We start from the raw sequence: 18,391 nt of genomic DNA on the forward strand, positions 1-18,391 counted from the left end.
GGGCAATCCTGACTTCAGTAACTTCCAGCTTGGAAGCACAGCCGCTCAGCACCATTGTTTTTACAGAACCCCAGAGCAAATTCAAAGTGTGGAAGTCAGTCTGGTGCTGCATGACAAGAGTTAAAGTGTGGGCACAGATTGCTGTTGAACACAGTGGTTCCCAAACTGACTGAACATCAAAGTGCATTCTTTGCAATTAGGCATCTGGTGGTAAAAACATACCACAGGGCTTGACTGTGGTGTATTGCTTCAAGTACCATCAAACCCATTAGAATAACATGACATGGTCGACAGAAGACCTTGATATGATCTAAAAATCTGTACCATCAAAATATTAACCAATTTCCTATCATCGCACTAGGTCTTTCTTAAACATAATTGACTGGAGTCATATGCAACAGATAAGCAAAATATCTTTCTCCACAATGCACAGAAAAGATTTGGGCACCAGTTTGCTGTTACAGACCTAAGAGTAAGTTGTCTTAATTCACTAGGTGCTGTGCAGCAACAACTTGTTCTCAGTATTTCCCTCATCACCCCATTTTTCATGCCTTCCTAGACAAGGGCCTTAGGACAGGAGCAGCCTGTTCTCTGCTGCACTATCCTCCAAAAGGAAAACACATCCCTAGGTCAGAGTAACTTACTGCTGCTTGGAAACACTTTGAATAACCGGTTCATTTTTAGTGAGGCCTCATGCTATTCTTAGAGAGACCTGTTGCCTAACTGAAGGGCACAAGCCACAGAATAAAAAGAAAACCCAGCTGGCTTCAACAGAACAAAACCCCAAACCCCAAGGAAAAAACCCCACCACGACTAAATGGTTTGCTTTGCTCTCACAAAACTGGCCAACTGGCCCAAGTTCAGAAGGACTTCAAAAACTGAGGTTACACAGCAGAAGCAGAGAGGCCTGCCTGTCTGCAGGTAGATCTTCAGATATTTTTGCAGTCAAAGACTCAAGATGAACACAACCGATGACACCTCTTTTCTTTCCTGCAAACCCAGTGTGAGGGGGGAAGAAAGGGACGCTCCACAAGACAGGAGTGAGTCCACTCTAACTCCTGCAGAAAGGCTCAGGGCAAAGTGTGGATATTCACCCACAACCACGCTACAGCAAGCGGATCCAAAGACTGGGAGAAACTCACTTGCTGGTTGGCCATTGTGTGATACCACCAGAAAAGTCTTGTAGTGATGTAGTAAGCCACCACCACGTCCACAGTGTAGTGGTCATGAGCAAGGAGGATACAGAACATTCCAACCATGCTGAGCGCCCAGCAAAGCCAGTGATACCACCAGAGTCGCCGTGGGGAATCTGGAAAAGAAGCACAAGCAGTGATTATTTCAAAGCATAATGTTATCAGTGCACAAGGCTATTGCTGAAATTAGCAGAGGAGGTGGACTGTAATCCTGGGTGGGTAGTGCGACGCCTGCATTAAGATGAAGAGCAGGAGTGCTGAGATCACAAAATAAGTATCGTTCTCTTAAGGTGTAAATTAAAATTGTACTTGGGTAGTCGGATCCTTGGAAAACAGGCCATGAAATCTTTGCAAAACAGACCTAATATATAATGATATAATATACCCTGGTCAGTAAAATGAACTGATTTGTATTTCAATATGGATTCTACATAGATGGCAAGCCATTCCTCTTGCCTTTGATAAATGATAAATGCATACATTACGGCCCAATTCTTGCAAATTGAGCAACCTTGCATTTACCATGGCATATATTTCTCTCTAGCCTAGGAGACACATAGTTCAAATACCATTCATCAGGCAGGATGCACTGAAGGTTTCAATTATATTCTAAACAAATTTTTTTTTAAAATAAAATGCTTGGTTCAGACATCTACATAGTAAAGTGTTTTATCTCCAAAGTTTTCTTTTTCAGTAAGCCCTATGTCTTTGAAGTTCTATCATTTTTATTTAATTGAAAAAGCGTGCATTTTTACTTTAATTGTATTTACCAATCAACACAACAATAATTCTTCAATTAGCAAGGAATTATACAACAGGAAATTCCACATGAACAGTAACAAACTTACACTCTTTGATAAATAAGTATGTAAGAGTTAATATGACGGTGTGACCGCTGTACAGATAGTCGCCGCACATGTTGTGGGATCCTGTGATGGACAATCCTCCGCCAGCAATCAATTTCATTATCCTTCGCAGATGAGATTCCCAGTCTCCAAAAAGCTGGTGGAAGAGTAACACACAAAAGGACAGTAAAATGTCAGTACTAACCTTTCAGAGTTTAAAGCAATGGTGTTAGCCAGCAACTTTGCCTTTCGGTTATTCTCTCTTTTTGCTTTGATACACAACATCAATCAGTAAATCCACAGCCTTTTCCAAAAGCTAGAAGCACATTTCTAGAGGGGAAAAAGACTGGAAATGAGACACGAGTTTATTTTTTGTATTGATGCTTTGCATCTATTATAGCTAGTGTTCATGTGAGCACAGGCTGTACACACCTCCATCCATCCGTCTAAAATAATATTTTATTTGAAGTATCCAATGTATGAAGAATCAAGGAAATTACTACAATTTTCCTACAAATACAATATCCCAAAGGACTACTGGTTTTTCCTATGCTCACAATATAAATTGAAAAGGCACAGAAAAAGGCAATTTTATTTACACACATATTTGTGTATGTATATATGTGCACAAAAACCCTTTACACCAGGTCACTTCCAGTTGCAATGAAAAACATGGCATATCTCAGTATAATACCCAAGCAAAAAACTGGTCCAAAAGTAGTTAAACTGTTAGCGGCTACACCCAGAGTGCTACATTTATGGTAAAACAAGAAGGTGAGCAAAAATTGTTGTCTATGTTATTTATAAGTACTTATTGCTGCTACCATGTAAAGGCGCAATCTTTCTCCCAGGTGGTGTTGGTAGCCTTTGCTCATATTTGTGGCTGTGGAGGAAAATGATTTTTAGTGGGAATCTTCAAGCAGAGCTTATGGGTTCAGATCTCTCTTTATTCATTATATTCTTGCATTAGGATACACAATGGGCATATATATACGTATATATGAACCTCACATATATATATATGTGAGATTCAGAATAATGGCCCTTGGAAAACCTACAACTTCTGTAATACAGTCTCAAAAATCCAGCTACACCAATAAAAAGGAATTAAAAATATTTCCAGCTATAGCAAGAATTATGTCATGTTCTATAAACATCTGTTTTCCCTTCTGTTCAAGAGGCCATGCACTCTAAACCAAGCTTAATTTAATTCATCTTGTTCGTAACAGCGCAGGCCCTACAGATGATAATCCAACAGAAAACAGGATGAACTGCCAAAGCTGCATGTCCAGCTGCCAAAACCCAGATTCAATGCACAGGAGAGTATCTCACTCCAGACTCTAAGGCCTCCCACCGCCCCACCTTGGAAAGTGTTCAGAATTGTTTCTTTCCACTTCACATTTCAAAAGAAACATATATGATGTTTGTCAGAGATGGTGCCAAAATTCTGCGCTGGTTTTCATTCACACAATCCACACAAGCAACAGGGACATTCCTCCACACCTGACGGATTTGCTCTGACCCACCTCCCACCCATGACATTGGCTCAGAGGGTATTTCTGAAAAAACTTCAGTTTGCCTTAGGAAAGCCAAATCGAAGCAAACCAAGTCCTTCCAGAGAGGGTGCCCCTCTCCCTCCTCCCAGGTGACCAAAAGGCAGACAGCACTGTCCCAAGACTTTGCTTTTGCTGCTCTCAGCTCTAAAACAAGCCCAAATGTTAAACAAATCCACAAAGAAAACACATGCTATAGGACAAGCACAACCAGGATGTGCTGAGCACCTCCAGGACCCAACGGGAAGTAGTAACCATCTGAGCTCAAAGGAGCAGGACTAATGGATCAATGCATGCAACTATATGTGTGCTGTACCCTTACCTAATTTTATGAAGTTTTAAAATCTATGGTAACATTTAGAAGGAAACACAGATCCCCCTGGCTGGCCATTACAGGCATGTTTTCCTTTTATTTTAAAGCTCGGTCTTGCTTTAAGAAGTGGAAATTATTAATTTCAGACAGATTTTAAAAGGGTCTTTCCAGCAATTAAACACTTCCTGCTAGCAGTTCTTTACAAAACATCAAGATGCTCCCCAAAGCCCACCCTTCACAATCATATATAATTCAATAAGGTGTTGAGAGGTTATTCTTTTCCCACCGGTATATTTATAGCTTTCAAGAAAGCCCAGCTAATCCTCAGTCTTATCCAGGCAGCAGGAGAGCACAACATAGGCTTGACTTCACCTGAGTAACAAGACAGACTCGACAATGCTATAAATTTCCAAAAAAGGTAGATCTGCACGCTTCAGCCCATAAATACCTGTGCTCTTTCTTTTTACATTTCATAATGTCTGACTGATCAAATACAACATTGACTCTTCTCCCGCTCACTTATCTTTACAAAAGACCTTGGTCCCTCAAAAAGCCACGTGTGGCTTGGCAAATGCTCTGCCTTGTCAAACAACCAGTGCAGTACATTCGTTGGTTTTATTTCCCCAAGGAACTGAAGCGTTTCAGCTTTGTTTATATGTACCAGCAATCATCACTGAAACAGCGACAGCACGTGTACCAAGGTGAATCAGGATTTTACTGCCTGTCACCTAACTTAGGGCTGTGCACACAAAGCTGTTGAAATGTGCGCACAATAGATATTTCACAGAAATTACTTTTTTCCCCCTACTTTCTCCTACTTAAATCAAGCGACAGCACAAACAACCCCAGGAAGGGCACGGTGAAGAACCGCTATGGAGAAAGAGCACTTGTGTCTAATATATGCACCTTGCTCCCTACCGTAGACATCCGGTCTGTGTTAGACTGCACTTCCCTACCACAAACAGCACATTGCAGAAAGGACCACGCCAATGCTTGTGTGATATGAGATGGATGCAACACCACCACCCCTGTCCCATCTCCACCCTGAGCCCGTGACTTATCCTTCAAGGCTGCCTACAAGGGTCTTGCCTAAGCACCTCTGTCTCAGTAGCTTGGTTTCAGCCACGGCTTCCACAAGCCCATTTAAATCCTCGGCACAACAAACAGGAGTCAGTGCTAGATTGGGGAGGAGGTGGCAAGTCCTTGTGCTAGCATAGTTACAAAAATATATGCAGGGACAAATGGCTGCAAAGGAGACAGAGTTTCACCAGCCTTAGAAAATTCTCTTTGGGCTGTTTTCAAACACAAATCATACTTGGATTTGACACACTGAAGCGTTTAGAAATAAATGAGTCACACATGGCACCTCCGCAGGTTGCACACTTTCAGCTGCTTTGGTGGAGACAGAGAAATACTGATAATGCAAATTAGTTGAAAATGCTACAGAAATTACATAGATTAGTGCTTCGAAAAGGGTGGGAATGCCTGCACTGCCCCAAAGCAACTGTCAACACCTTCACTGAGAGGGAAGCTGATGATCTGCAGAAGGACGCCCCCATCATGCCAAACTGGTCTTTTCAAATTAGTAACAATTACTAAGGAAGTGTTGCTCACAGTTTTGCTAACAGCAGGACAAGGGGAAAACACACAGATTAAAATATGGAAAGGCAGCCTGAAGAAGCTTACCTTTGGAGAACACTTGAAATGCATGCCAGGTACTGGGAGTGTAGTCACATACATTGTAATACACCGATACAGGTATAGTGTGCCAACTATACAGAAAAATCTTCTGCTAATTATAGACCTAGAAGAAAGACAGAAAAAAGAGGTCACTCAATGCAAACAAAACATGCAAAGGTAAATAAAATAAACTGCCAATTGTTCTCTTCTTGACGCTTTTGAAACTCGTGACAGTATCAGCTTACACCTGAGAATACTGAATTACTTCACAAATACTCCCATGTTTTGCAGGTCAGAAACACAAGAGCAATTCAACTAACATTACCCATGAAGGTGATTACAGGAAATATATAAGGATGAGAACACAAAAGCTGTGCAGATTTAGTGCTGAAGACATTAAAAAGGATTTCATGCCCTGCACCCCTCCGTTAGCTTTGAGCTGTCACTAATTTTCTGTTAAAGGAAGAGGATAAAGTTAGAATATTTTCATTATAAGATGAAAAGAAGTTAGTGGATTTTGACTGACACACACACATTTAGTAATTACAAAGGGCTGCTTGAGAAGAAATAGCTTGTATGACCCAAATGAGTGAAAACACGTCTTTCCTGAGCAGCATTAAAGAGGAAGCAATTCCCATCAGCAAAAAAACTCCAAAATACAAATTTAAAGTTGCGTTGCCTACAGGTCAGGGTCTTTTCATGGGAAGCCCCTCTCAAGGCAAGCAGCTATAGCTGCAAAGACATTTATTCATTGAGGGCTGCCAGCAAGTTGCCAATGTACACCGAGAGGGCAGATGCAATTCTGGGGTACCGTGATGCCGTTCTGCACACCCAGCAAGAGCCCACAGGGTAAAGGGCTGCAGCTTCAACTCAGGAGTGACAGTCAGCCCCAAAACTGGCCCGTTGAGCTTCCCTGCTACATACCAGCTAATAGAATCACAAGGAGAGAGCTATGATAATTAAGCCCTTTCTGGCACATCCATCAGGACAGGAGCAACCCCTCTCTGAGCTCGCACAGAGTTCAGCAAAGTGAAATCGCTGCCAGTGTTACAAAAATCAAGGGCACATTCAGTTACAGCAGTGACTTTAACCACATCAACTCTGTGTCCTGCTGGTTACAGACCCTGTTGGTTTTTGCTGACTTTCATTCGTTGTTATTTACAGTTATCATCATTTGGGGAATACCAGGGTTACAACACAAGCTGCAAGTTCTGGCATTCGTTTGTTGCTATTTTGAGGAATTCACTTTTTAAAAAAAATAAATTATATCAAGCCAATCTCTTTTGAAACTCAAAATTGGCCATCTTTTTTAATGTTAATAGCTTTTGACAGAGTTATTAAACTGTAGTGCTCCACTCTCAGAAGAGTATGACTTTGCAGTGCCAGATCAATAACAACTTGAGTGTCTTAATTTATCAGAAAAGCTTCAACTATTACAGTGTAAATGCATTTTGCACTCGAGTGCTTATAGCTACTGAAACATAGTATTTCATTTTTTTCTTCCCCCTCCTGGTGTAAACACGGACAGAGCTGCAAGTTAAAAATTATACTTATTAATGTAGCTCCATGGACTGAAATTTAAGAGTGGGAGGCACCATGCCATTGGGACTGTGGTTTTCCTCTGTTTCGTATGGCGAATTTTTCTTTTGGAAGGGTGATCCAATAAAGATATCACACTTGTGCCTGGCTTTTATAGCCAGACATGAACTTGCTTTTCTTTATAACCTGGTATAAGGACAAATAGGGGGGTTGGGGATTAAAGACTGATGAGCACTGTATTTCAAGAGACCGAAGAAGTGGCAGTGTTTTATCAAGCACTGAATTGTTGGGTTTTTTTCGTAAATTAAAATTACCCACAAACAAACTTGCTTTAGCTGGATTTAGAATATTTTAGCTTAGGAAAATCTGTGTCAAAGTGCTCTGTACTGTAATATAAAAAGTAAAAAACCTTATATTTTCTGAGCCAGCTAAGTACAACCTCTAAGCTTATTCCTGGCCAAGACAACTATTATTACAAATCCAGACTTTACCTAATGTGGGTAGCCTGCATGTTGCTTTTTCAATCCCAAGAGTGCACAGGCTGAATCAGATGCCAAGCACAGCCAAAACCCAGTATTGTACTTCTCCCGAAACATCCAGGAATGCTTCCCAGAGAAATTAATTCTGCCTGGGCAGCTCGCCTGGACTCCTCAAACTCCCCGTGGTGTCTGCGGAAACAGGCCTGGGCGGCCCAAATCCCCAGCCAAGCCCTGCACACCCGCTCCGCTCCCACTTTCTGGTGAGAAACCAACCCAACCCAATGCCATGGGCAGTATTCTGCATGGATGTTCAAAAAAAGCTGTTGCTGATTTCCTCACATCATATCCAGTGCCTTGCCCCGAAGCCAGCCAGAAACTCCAGTCTCTACCTGAGGGTAAAATTAATTTTCAGTCAAGAAAGCAGTAAAGGGACCAGGGGAAACCCTTCATTGTGGTTAGCTGGACAGACACACCTGACACCCTCTTCCATTTTGGCCCCAACTTTGCAGTCCAAAGAAGACATGCAGGTCCTATTCAACATCATAATTGAATAATGCCTGGATTAAACATGGAAGACCTGAGTGGCCAGTATCATGAACGACACACCTCTATTGTCCTTCATTGCTTGGGAGAACAGCAGGCTCAGCTTGGATGAAATCAGGTTATTGGCAAATAATGGATCTGGTAGGATAAGCAATAGGAATTTCACTGCTTGGCAAAGAAAAGTGTTTCAAGAAGTCTGAAACTATGACGCTGCCTCCTTCGGTCATAGGTTCAACCCAAACACAGGCTGCAATTCAGCTTGTGGGTTTACCAGTGAATGGTGAATGCTGCTGGTTCACCAGTGACCCTGAGCTTGCACTGGAGACATCTGTGAATGTCTCTCATCTGAGTAGGTGAGGAACCAGGTCTCATCTTGCCCAGCAATCACCTTGCTTCACGTCTTATCTTCCAATCTCAAATGGAGTGTGGCAATGGCTATCCCTGACACCACCGGATGTCAGAGAAGTGAGGAACGTCTAGCTGGCTTAATTCCCTCACTTTATTCTTTAATTAAGTTTCAAAGGGAGGTGATAACCCATGCCACAAAAGCGATTCAGCTCTTTTTATAGTACTTAGTGGTTCACCATCCAAAGCCACAAGAATGAGGTCCTCCAGATAAAGACACCTCACTGGGCTCCTGTTCCCATGAGCACCTCTCCCATTCTTCCCTTTCTGCTGCTTGCTGACAGCTTGGGCCTCTCGGACTACAGTACCTCTGCTCATTGACATAAAAGATGACTTTTGGCACCAAAGCATTACGTGACCAATACACTGACCAGCTATTCCAGGACTGATACTGGGAATGGCAAGCTCTGCGACTCCCTGACATCCTCCTGTAACACCAGAAAGAGCCCTTCTACAGCAAGTAAAAACGAGAACATCAAATCAAATGGGGACAGGGTGGGGACGGGATGGAATCTTCACATCTATCAACAATACCAACATATTTTATCATCGAGCCAACCCATCCCTCACTGCTTTGAAATCTCTACGGACCTTATGAATTCTGCTGTTCTTAATCTAAAGACCATGCTCAGCTCCATCACAGGGTGTTTGATCCCTCATATTGCCCTATTGACCTGACACCCCATTCTTGAGAGCAATCCCACGTCGCCTTCGCTAGATGCTTCCCTTGGTTTTGAACAACATTTATGCTCAGAGACCCCAAGACAGTTAATGGTCCCTGATGTTCACCACAGGCAGCTGGAGCAGTTGGGAAAGGAGCTGGAGTACAGCTGGTAGCACTGCAGCTACCAACAAAAGAGTGATACTAAAGCTTACAGCCGAAAACAAAACAAGAGATCAAGTCAGGGTAAATCTTTTCTCCTGTACATATGTGCACATTAAAACAAAAAAAAAACAAACCAAAAAAACAACCACCAAAAAACCCAAAACTAACCCCCACACAATTGCACAGTTTTTTTATAGTCCTATAATAACAATAAATCAACCATTGTAAAAACTTTCCTTTAAGGAACGCCGCCTCTGTAAAAGTGTACAACGGTTTTAAAATTTCACCTGATAAAATACATTAAGTAGCGTAAAGCAGCAGAAAAGATTAATAAACCATGACCTCAGTCTTGTGGGTTGCTTAAATGTTTGTCACATTCCTACAGAAATCCATAGCTGTGTTGCACAGGGGTATCCTGCCCCAGCTTAGCAATCCTCTTTTCAAGCTGCCTGTGCCTTATGAAGCTGGCGAACCACAGCCTTAAATGTAAGTTTTAATGTTCTTCTCCATTATAAGGGCAAGGGATTAATTACTTCTGGTTTTACTACTTTTAAAAAGGGAACTCTAATTCTAAGTTCATTACAAAGTCCTGTGAACCAAATGATCCTGTATTTCACACGGTGGGGCCCAAATTGCATTCCTTCCTCAGTTTCCTACACAGGAGTCAAAAGCAAGCCAGTGAACAGGTAAAGAATGAGAAGTTGTACTAGGAGAGAAGAGGAGACCCCCTTTGGGCTGGGCAGCTGTGGGGACATGTTTGTGCCTGGTTTTTGAAAGGAGAGGTGATATGCTGCCTCATACTGCTTAAAGCCACTTGACTTCGAACACTTCATTCACAGCCATGGCAGCACAAGAGTTTGTATCAGACACTTGTGGTAAGGCAGCCCAAGGTACGGATTTACGGCAGTATAAATACCCTGAATTAAGCATCTGCATGCACTCTGTAGAGGGTGAGTGGTAGGCTACTTCCATCGGCAGGCAAATCCACCCTTGCAGTTCTGACCAGTATAAGCAAGGAGGCAGACAGCCACTGAGACCTTGCAAATTCATTGCACAGCTATGCTTTTGCGTATTTTATGATTAGCTTTTGACATACTTTGTGTTTGACATTACCTGTCCCACCTAATGTGGGAAACATACTTCAACACTTTTTCACGCAGCACTGTTTAGGTGCATGGACTAAACCACTGCCTGTTGGTTTTGTCCAAGAGTATCATAAGCTTAGGGTAGGTCCTCTCATCAGGCAAACTTGTACTTTGACACTAAATCGATCCCCCGTTGGTTCACGTCTGTATTCACAACAGTGTGAGCTGTGCTCTAAACAGACAAGACAGTCAACTGAGTTAAGAACATTATTACACTCACTTCTTGGCTTTTCACATGTGAAAAGGGCTCTATTTAATTGTGCAGGCAAACAAGACCAGGCCTATTTCTTTGCTTCTTAGGTAGCAGTTGGACTGAACTTCTCCCTTTTGCACAAGCAGCCTACACAACCTGCAGTGTGCTTATGGCATGATACCCATTTCGGTTTGGGAAACCCAAATGAGGAGGATCACATACAGCTTCATTTTACTTGGATGTAAAGCAGTATTGACCTCCAAAAGCGGTCAGAAGTACACCCTAGCACTTGGTTTTCAAAAGGTTTTACTTACTTGTATTTTAAGAGCAGCCACTGAACAAACCACAGTCCTACAAGGATCATGCCGTTGATTTCACAAATAGAAAAAGCCCATTGCACCCGATCAAAGCGATCAAAAAATGCATCTGGTAGGGGAGGCTGCACCTCCTTGGGAGGCACTCGTTCATGAACGACTGAGATAGTCACTGTGGTAAAGATGAAACAAAAAAGTGCGTAAATAAAAGCCAGGAAAGTCTTGCCCCATTCCATAGGATACTGCGAGCGCTCTGGCTCTGGCATGGGGATCTGTATCATCTCCTTCTTATACCCATTTGGCATCCCGTTCAGCTTCATTTTACTGCTAAAGCCGTTCTCGTGTGTGGTGTTGCTCACACTGACACGGATGTGCCCATTGATATGCCCGTTTTTGTGAGCCTCGATGTGGTGAGCCATTTTTAAAGTTTCAATCATATGCAATAGCCGCTGTCCACTATCGGAAGACACCCGGGAGAGAGGTGTCTTCTTAAAATCCTCCTCCGTGAGGTTGATCAAATCCTGCCCGGTGAAGTTCTTCAACGGCTCACAATACTCCGGCACAGCATTTTCCGTTAGCCAATTCGTCACCTCCTCGGGTGACCACAACACCACTTCTTTCATTGCACCAGGCAGTCGGGGCACAGTCTGACATTGATTTTAAATTGGGCAGCAGTCACTGTGACTCCAGTGCGTCAGAAAGCTTCTCCTTGGCTTCATCTTGTCCAAGGAAGCAGTTCGGCAAGAGGCAAGTCCCCGTTTCCATCCATCCAACAGGAGGATCCAGGTGCCGTGGCAAGCATAGGAAACAGCTCACTTCATATTCGTGTTGGCATTCTTCTCCCTGGAGAGAAGAAAAACCCAAATCCAGTCATTAGGACAGCATTTACCAATAGCTTGCAATTCACGTTACTGCAAAAGAACAGCTAGACTCTAGCATGGAAAAGACTGACTGATTGGAGCTTTAGCTTTGTACACACATCACTGTCCTTTCTGAGCTTGCTACTGATTGCTCAAGACCTTTAACAGTTTTGTACTGTAAACACCACTTTGCAGCTGTGGGAAGGGCTCCTTCCTGTTCTGTATTTGTTATATTATTTCCTATTACTATGCAGCTCTGGTCCATAACCAGTACCCAAACTCCTCTTAAAATCATAATACTGATTGATTTAATGATCTACAGGCAAATGTTATTCATGTCACAAACCTCCTCTCCCCCTTATAGACTGGTATCTTAATGCAATGTGTTGCACCTAGTTACTGAATAGAAAGCCTGGTTTCTGTTCTGCAAGGCAAAAATAGCTAGTATACCACAAAAAATGCTTTTCTACAGGTCAGCAACACAAAAAAACCCAGTAGATAAACAAGGTTATACTCTCTAGGCCAAAGCACCTGCAGGAAAATCAATGCTCCAACAGGTTAGCATGAAAATTAACCGAAGCATTCAGATTTGCAGGACTCTAGCACATGTTTAGCAGCTCTTCAAGGCAAATTTTACGGTTTCAATGGTATACTGCTACAATTCAAAGAAATGTCATCAACTGAAAAAGGAACCAGTACAAAAATGACAGTGAAGCTTTTAAAAAAAAAAGGAACTAGGCAAGAAACTTCTGCCCATAATTAATTACAAAAATAGCTTAGAAAGCTTCAAAAAGCTGATCACTTCCAATACAAAAATCACAGGAAAACAGATGTTACTTGCTGGAGCCTCCTTCTGCACTTTTGAGACATAAGCAGCAAAATCCTCAGCATGAGGCAGTGAGCACATGGCAGTGAACACCACCAGCAAATTCCTAGGTTTGAGATGTTTATTCAACAAAAACAAAAAATGTTCCTCCCCAGAGCAAAGAGAGGAAAATAGTTAGAAGCCCTGTCTCCAGCCTGCCATCCCACAGACCAAGGCTCTCCTGCAGGAAGCTGCAGCATCATAAATGCAAAGGGACCTTCAAGTAACAGCAAGGGGAAAAAACACTTCATATTTTCAAAAGTCATATCATGCCTTCATCAGCTTAAGGAATATTTTCAGCCTCTTACAAGCTACCAGATGTTTGAGCTTCATTGCAGGGAGCAAAGTTGCCACTGAGGGAAACCAAAATAATCTACACTACTGGCATGATTTGAGCAGAAGTGGTACAAAACAGATACAGAACTATACTCCTATGTAAAACATGACCTGGCGCCACAAAAATATATTTTTTTTGACCTGTTACCTCTAAACTGCGCAAGAAACACAAGGTGCAGGTTTTAATCTGTTTCTCCATGGAATGAACCAGGCCTGGTGATTGAGAAGAGAAAAAGCTTTGGACGCAGGACTGGCAGTACTTTGCATACACCAGCTCCCACTGGCTGGGCACGCCATGCACATACACGTATTTAAATATGTGGAACAAACAGGGATGAAGATGAATATTCCCCCTTGAGACTACCCGCACTGTTTTAAAGGAGCAGAAAGAGGTTCCAGCTCTGTTTTCTTTCTTTTTTTTCAGTGGGATTATATATACTGAGGAAGGCTTTTAGCCACGGATCGCTTCATTATTCAAGTTGTGTTTAGCAATTTGTTATTTAGTTACACAGCTCTGAACACGGAAAAACACAGATGGATTGAATTATGCACCTTAACCCATATTAGAAACTCCTACAAGACTTGACTGAAGGAGAGTGGCTTGGCTCTCTACCACGCTGGTCTGTGCTGTAGTCACGTTACCACAGGGCACCTCAAATCCTGGGTCTGGCACCAGCCAGCAGCACAAGGCTCAAGCATGAATCCTGCATCCTTACTCCACACTGGGGAGAGTTGGCCTCACCAGCAGTTATGGGAAGATGTTTTGCCTCGAGCTGCCCATCTGGCCTCAGTCTGCGCATTAAGGGTGGCGTCAGCCTTGGGCTACCTCGCTTACTAATGCTTGTGGCTCGACTTGCTCACTGCAGACCAAGGAGATGGAAACACCATCACCTTTTGATGTCCACAATATTTCAGTCTCAAGCGATGCACCAGTAATTCACAACTCGGGGAATCTGTGTCTATGTGAAGGAAAACCCAATGCACACTTTTACACTTGTCCTAGGGTTGAAACTCAGGTTGAAATCCCTGAGTTGCAGCACCAGAAACTGCACAGCGTCGAATTCAAAACTAACAGACTTCCCTACGGGCTTGCCCTTTCCAAGGGTAGTGCCTTACAATCTTGATAAAGCCCAAGTTATTTATTTTTTAATCCTGTTACGATGCTGGGGCTCTTAGTCTCCAGCAGGACCTCATTTTCCCATGCCATTTAACATTGGCTGCCTCTCCAAGTTTTGCTTTACAAATTCAGCATGGACTTGGGATTGTCGGAGCACTCTGTGTACACCTTGAGGTGGGGCAATATTAAACCTTTTCAATTTTAAATACTGGAGTGACTGAGTCACAGTTTCCCAAACCACTCGGAAAGGAGGAAAGTGGACCTTTAACCATTATCCTCCTGACACACCAGCCTTTCTGTCCAGCCCCTGACAACATACCTCAGGCCTCCTGCATGCTTAAGGATTCAGGATCCCAAAAGCACAGTGCAAAGGACTGCATTCACCACTCTTCAGGAGCCCATAGTCAACGTTCAAATTTTATCTCCTTCCTTACCATGCACATACATCTTCTCCTGCTGTGGCTAAGCTAGTAGGTTTTAAGATGAGCTCTGTGTGGAGCCTAAAAGAACAAACATCTGTTGCCAGCTGCAAATACTACTCTGATACTGGCACAAGAGTCTCAATATGCTCTTGTGTAATGCCATGATACCTGGCCTGGCAGTGTTATGAGAAATAACAAATGTGTGTATCTTGCAGTGAAACTGCAGGGTTTGGCAATTGGCTAAAAACTACAATCAGTTCCAAAACTTGCTCATGCCTTAAACTCACCATCATGCTATTAAAAGTACCATACAGAAGAATAAAGATTGCTTGACTTCAATTTTTGTGTCTTTATGGAATATAAAATATATCTCCTAGGAGTCTTTGTTGGTTTTAAAAATGAGAAATCCCACCTCACACACAGAGGCACACACTTTCGCCCCATCTCATCCTCTGTGGATGGATGGACAACGATGCATGCGGTTCACCAAGAAGCTACTGAGCAGAAAGCTTCAGTCCTCACGGATGACATTTCTGGGAGCACAAGCACAGTGCTGGCCAAGTGCAATCCCAGCCCACTGCTGTCACACCACCAGTGTGTAAATCACTACCAAGCATCTTTTGTAAAAGCAGAGTAACTGATACTCACGGAAGGAGGGCTTAGAGGAAAGGTAATACTCTGCCAAGGACACAGGCCGTGGAGTTGTTTTCATTGAGGGTTATGACGAGGACAACCGACTAAAATTTCTAACAAACACCTGTTATTCAAACCTCCATTTCACAGCCTGTCTAATGGGGGAGGAATTGGCAAAAAAAGCTTCTTTACTAACACCTTCCAGCTTGTCACATTAAAAATACATCGTTTTCTAGTGTGTGTTCATGAAAGCTTGATTGGGTGAGGTTCACAGAAATGATATGGGAGATTAACAAGCCCTCGCTGGCCCCCTTGCTTCCACAAAAGGTCTTCTCCTGTCCACAAAAGCTGAAGACACAAGGTGGGTATAAGCATCAGCTGCTGCTGGGCCACATCCACTGGATTAGCTTGGTCCCAGTGCCCCACCGCAAGGCATGGGGACAGACAGGGGGACGGGCACATACCCAAGCCTCCCCAGCTCTGATATGGGTTGTTAGCCTGGGCCAGAAAACTAAAATGCTCCTTCCATCCGCAGATGTGCTTCATTAAGGAACCTGTATCTGACAATGAATTATAAATAACAATGTGATTACCATTATCATACCAATTGCACTATGATAATGATGCCACGTAAAACTGGTATCTCAAAACACCCATACCACAGGACTGAGCAGTATGAAGTAACTTCAGCCAGGGCTCCAGTCCCCACTTCTTCATGTTTACATGACCTTTTTTCCCCTGTTCCCAGAAAACATTAAAGTTCTAACTCAAAACTTTCAGAACCTTTTCCACTTTCCCGACAGGGAGTGTCTCCTGTCACCACTTCAGTCTGGCCATATGAGGGTTGTAATTCCATGACCATGGCTACCCCAGTGGGTCAAACAAATATTTGAGAGCGCACTGCATATCAAAATCTGTTCTCTTTTGCATCACTTTGCAGAAATGCAGTTGGGCATAAAGACCAAACATGGGAGCATCCACCTTTTTTGTTAAAGGACAAGATAATCTGCAATAAAATCATAACCTGGCTACACCTCCACACTTGACTTGGTGGCCAAGGTGCAGAACACACTGCAGTTTTCTGTCTCTAAGTCTGCTTGGAGGATAAGTAAGCACCCATGTTGGACATCACTGTTTCAGACTTTGTTTCAAAGTCCATGGGCTCATCACTGAGCATCCCCTGGGCAGGCAGCATAAGACTTTGTCTGGGGTGGCTGCAGGGTCCACAGAGCAGTAACCTCCCCTCCACAATCACAGAGCTGGCTTACAGGTTAACACGCCATTCCCTATTACCTCTAAACTTGCAAACAAAAAGCATTACGTCTCACAATTAACACTGATGAGACAAAACCACATCCACCTAAAACAGCAAAAAAAGAGACCCCCAAAACCAGTTCATTCAACTCCAGTCTCCTTCTAAAGCACTTTGAAACCCAACCAAAGAAAACCTAGGTCTTCCCAAATCAAATTATGCCTTCCTCATGTTTGTACCGTGCTTTTATTCTCTAAGTGAGAACCTTTGCTGCCAAGGCAACAGTCACTATAGAAATCAGTAAAATAACCAGCCATTTCAGATACCGCTGAGCTCCTCACCAGGAGCCAAGGAGATTTCCAAATCCTTTCAGGAGTAGTGGGTGTGTTTCAGTTGCAACATCAATCATCCTTACCAAACACCCCAGAAAAGTTGAGATGATAAAACCATTAGTAAAAAATAGTGTTAAAACAAGCAAGGTCCAGGGATAAGCAGAGTTTGAAGGTAAAATAGTGACATTTTATCCTGTGGAACACAAACCCTGAGGCACACACTGATTATGTGTTCACACATGTATGCAGGAGAAAATCAACTGCTGTAAGGATTGAAGTTTTAATGCTTTAGAAACCAACCCACAAGTGAATGCTCCAAACCCACCGGTGAGCAGAAGTTACACAGAGACCAAATACTCCAGATGAAAGCCAGGCACACTCATCCTGCATTTCTACAGCACAAAACAAACTGTTTGTAACATCAGTGCGTGAGTCACTGCTACAGAATCACCTCCTGCAGACAGGCATTTTCTCATCACTCACAATAACACTCTGACACCTCAATAATTGGATGTCCTGTACTTGCAAAGCACCTCTGCACACCAATTTGCAGTGAAAGGGTGATGCCTGCCACAAATTATATGCTGGATATCACTAACGAGCTCTCAAGCAATGTACTGAATTGCTTCCCTCCCTCCAGGATAGCCTTCCCTCCAAACCAGAGATCACCCCTTTCAAGAGGCTGCACCACTAGCAAGCAAGAGACTATCGGCATTTTAGGACATCACAATAAAGCTGGTTTTGTGCTGTAAATACAAATATATGCAAATACAAAGTATCTGTAAGTATAATATTGAGGCAGATGGGCTCACGAGTTTCAAGGAACTCCAATATAGGTTTCCAAGGTTAGTCCCAGATGGAAAATATTGTCCTGTGGACACAAAGTCAGAGCAAGCAGAATTACTACTACGAAAAGAGACGCTGGGATCAATATGTGAAGCAACACCCACGTACCCAGAATAGCTACTTATGCAGCTTCAGAGAGAGAAAAAAAGTTGCCTGCATACTACATTAATCCCCAAGCAGCCCTTTTTTTAAAATTAATCTATAGGAAGAAGGAAAAAAAAAAACCCACCATATATTTCCTATCCCAATTTAAGAAAAGAATAAGAAATGAAAATCCACTCACAGCCAAGGTTCTCAGTATAACAGCTCTCAACCCAAGGCCAGAGTTCAGTGACAAAGATTTCAAAAAGAAAGTACTTGCATCACATCTGAATAACCAAACAGCTCATCTTTAGACGGGAAACACTGCTAGAGAATATCTCTGCTACAGAAATGCATCATCTATATTGCGTGCCTGGATGCGTATAGGTATATACACATACACATTCTGTGCTAGGTGATAGAGACACCTTTCCCCGCCAAACCTGATGAAGCCTCATCCCTTTGCTTCTTTGTAGCCCGACATCTTTGTGCTCAGCTTTCCTCCTCCCCCTTCCTTGGGCTTGGAAGTGGTTACGGAAACAAGAAAACATTCACAAGAAGGATTCACCTGAGCATCAATCGCACCACAGGAGCAGTTGCTAAGCAGAGCTTTTTTTTA

At 42.9% G+C, this 18,391-nt stretch overlaps 1 protein-coding gene across 12 annotated transcripts in view; it reads right to left on the reverse strand.

The window, feature by feature from the left end:
* The window catches only part of SGMS1 (sphingomyelin synthase 1), a 98,773-nt gene that overhangs the window by 2,579 nt on the left and 77,803 nt on the right, over positions 1-18,391 (reverse strand). For all 12 annotated transcript variants that reach the window (XM_075109587.1, XM_075109583.1, XM_075109584.1 and 9 more), the window contains 4 exons: positions 11,029-11,871; positions 5,591-5,708; positions 2,042-2,195; positions 1,143-1,309 (listed from right to left, as the gene is read on the reverse strand). In XM_075109587.1, the coding sequence (XP_074965688.1) occupies positions 1,143-1,309; positions 2,042-2,195; positions 5,591-5,708; positions 11,029-11,651 (1,062 nt within the window). In that variant the 5' untranslated portion in view covers positions 11,652-11,871. The remainder of the gene's footprint in view (positions 1-1,142; positions 1,310-2,041; positions 2,196-5,590; positions 5,709-11,028; positions 11,872-18,391) is intronic.

Source organism: Phalacrocorax aristotelis, chromosome 14 (genome assembly GCF_949628215.1).
Source record: "Phalacrocorax aristotelis chromosome 14, bGulAri2.1, whole genome shotgun sequence".
Classification (NCBI taxonomy): Eukaryota; Metazoa; Chordata; class Aves; order Suliformes; family Phalacrocoracidae; genus Phalacrocorax; species Phalacrocorax aristotelis.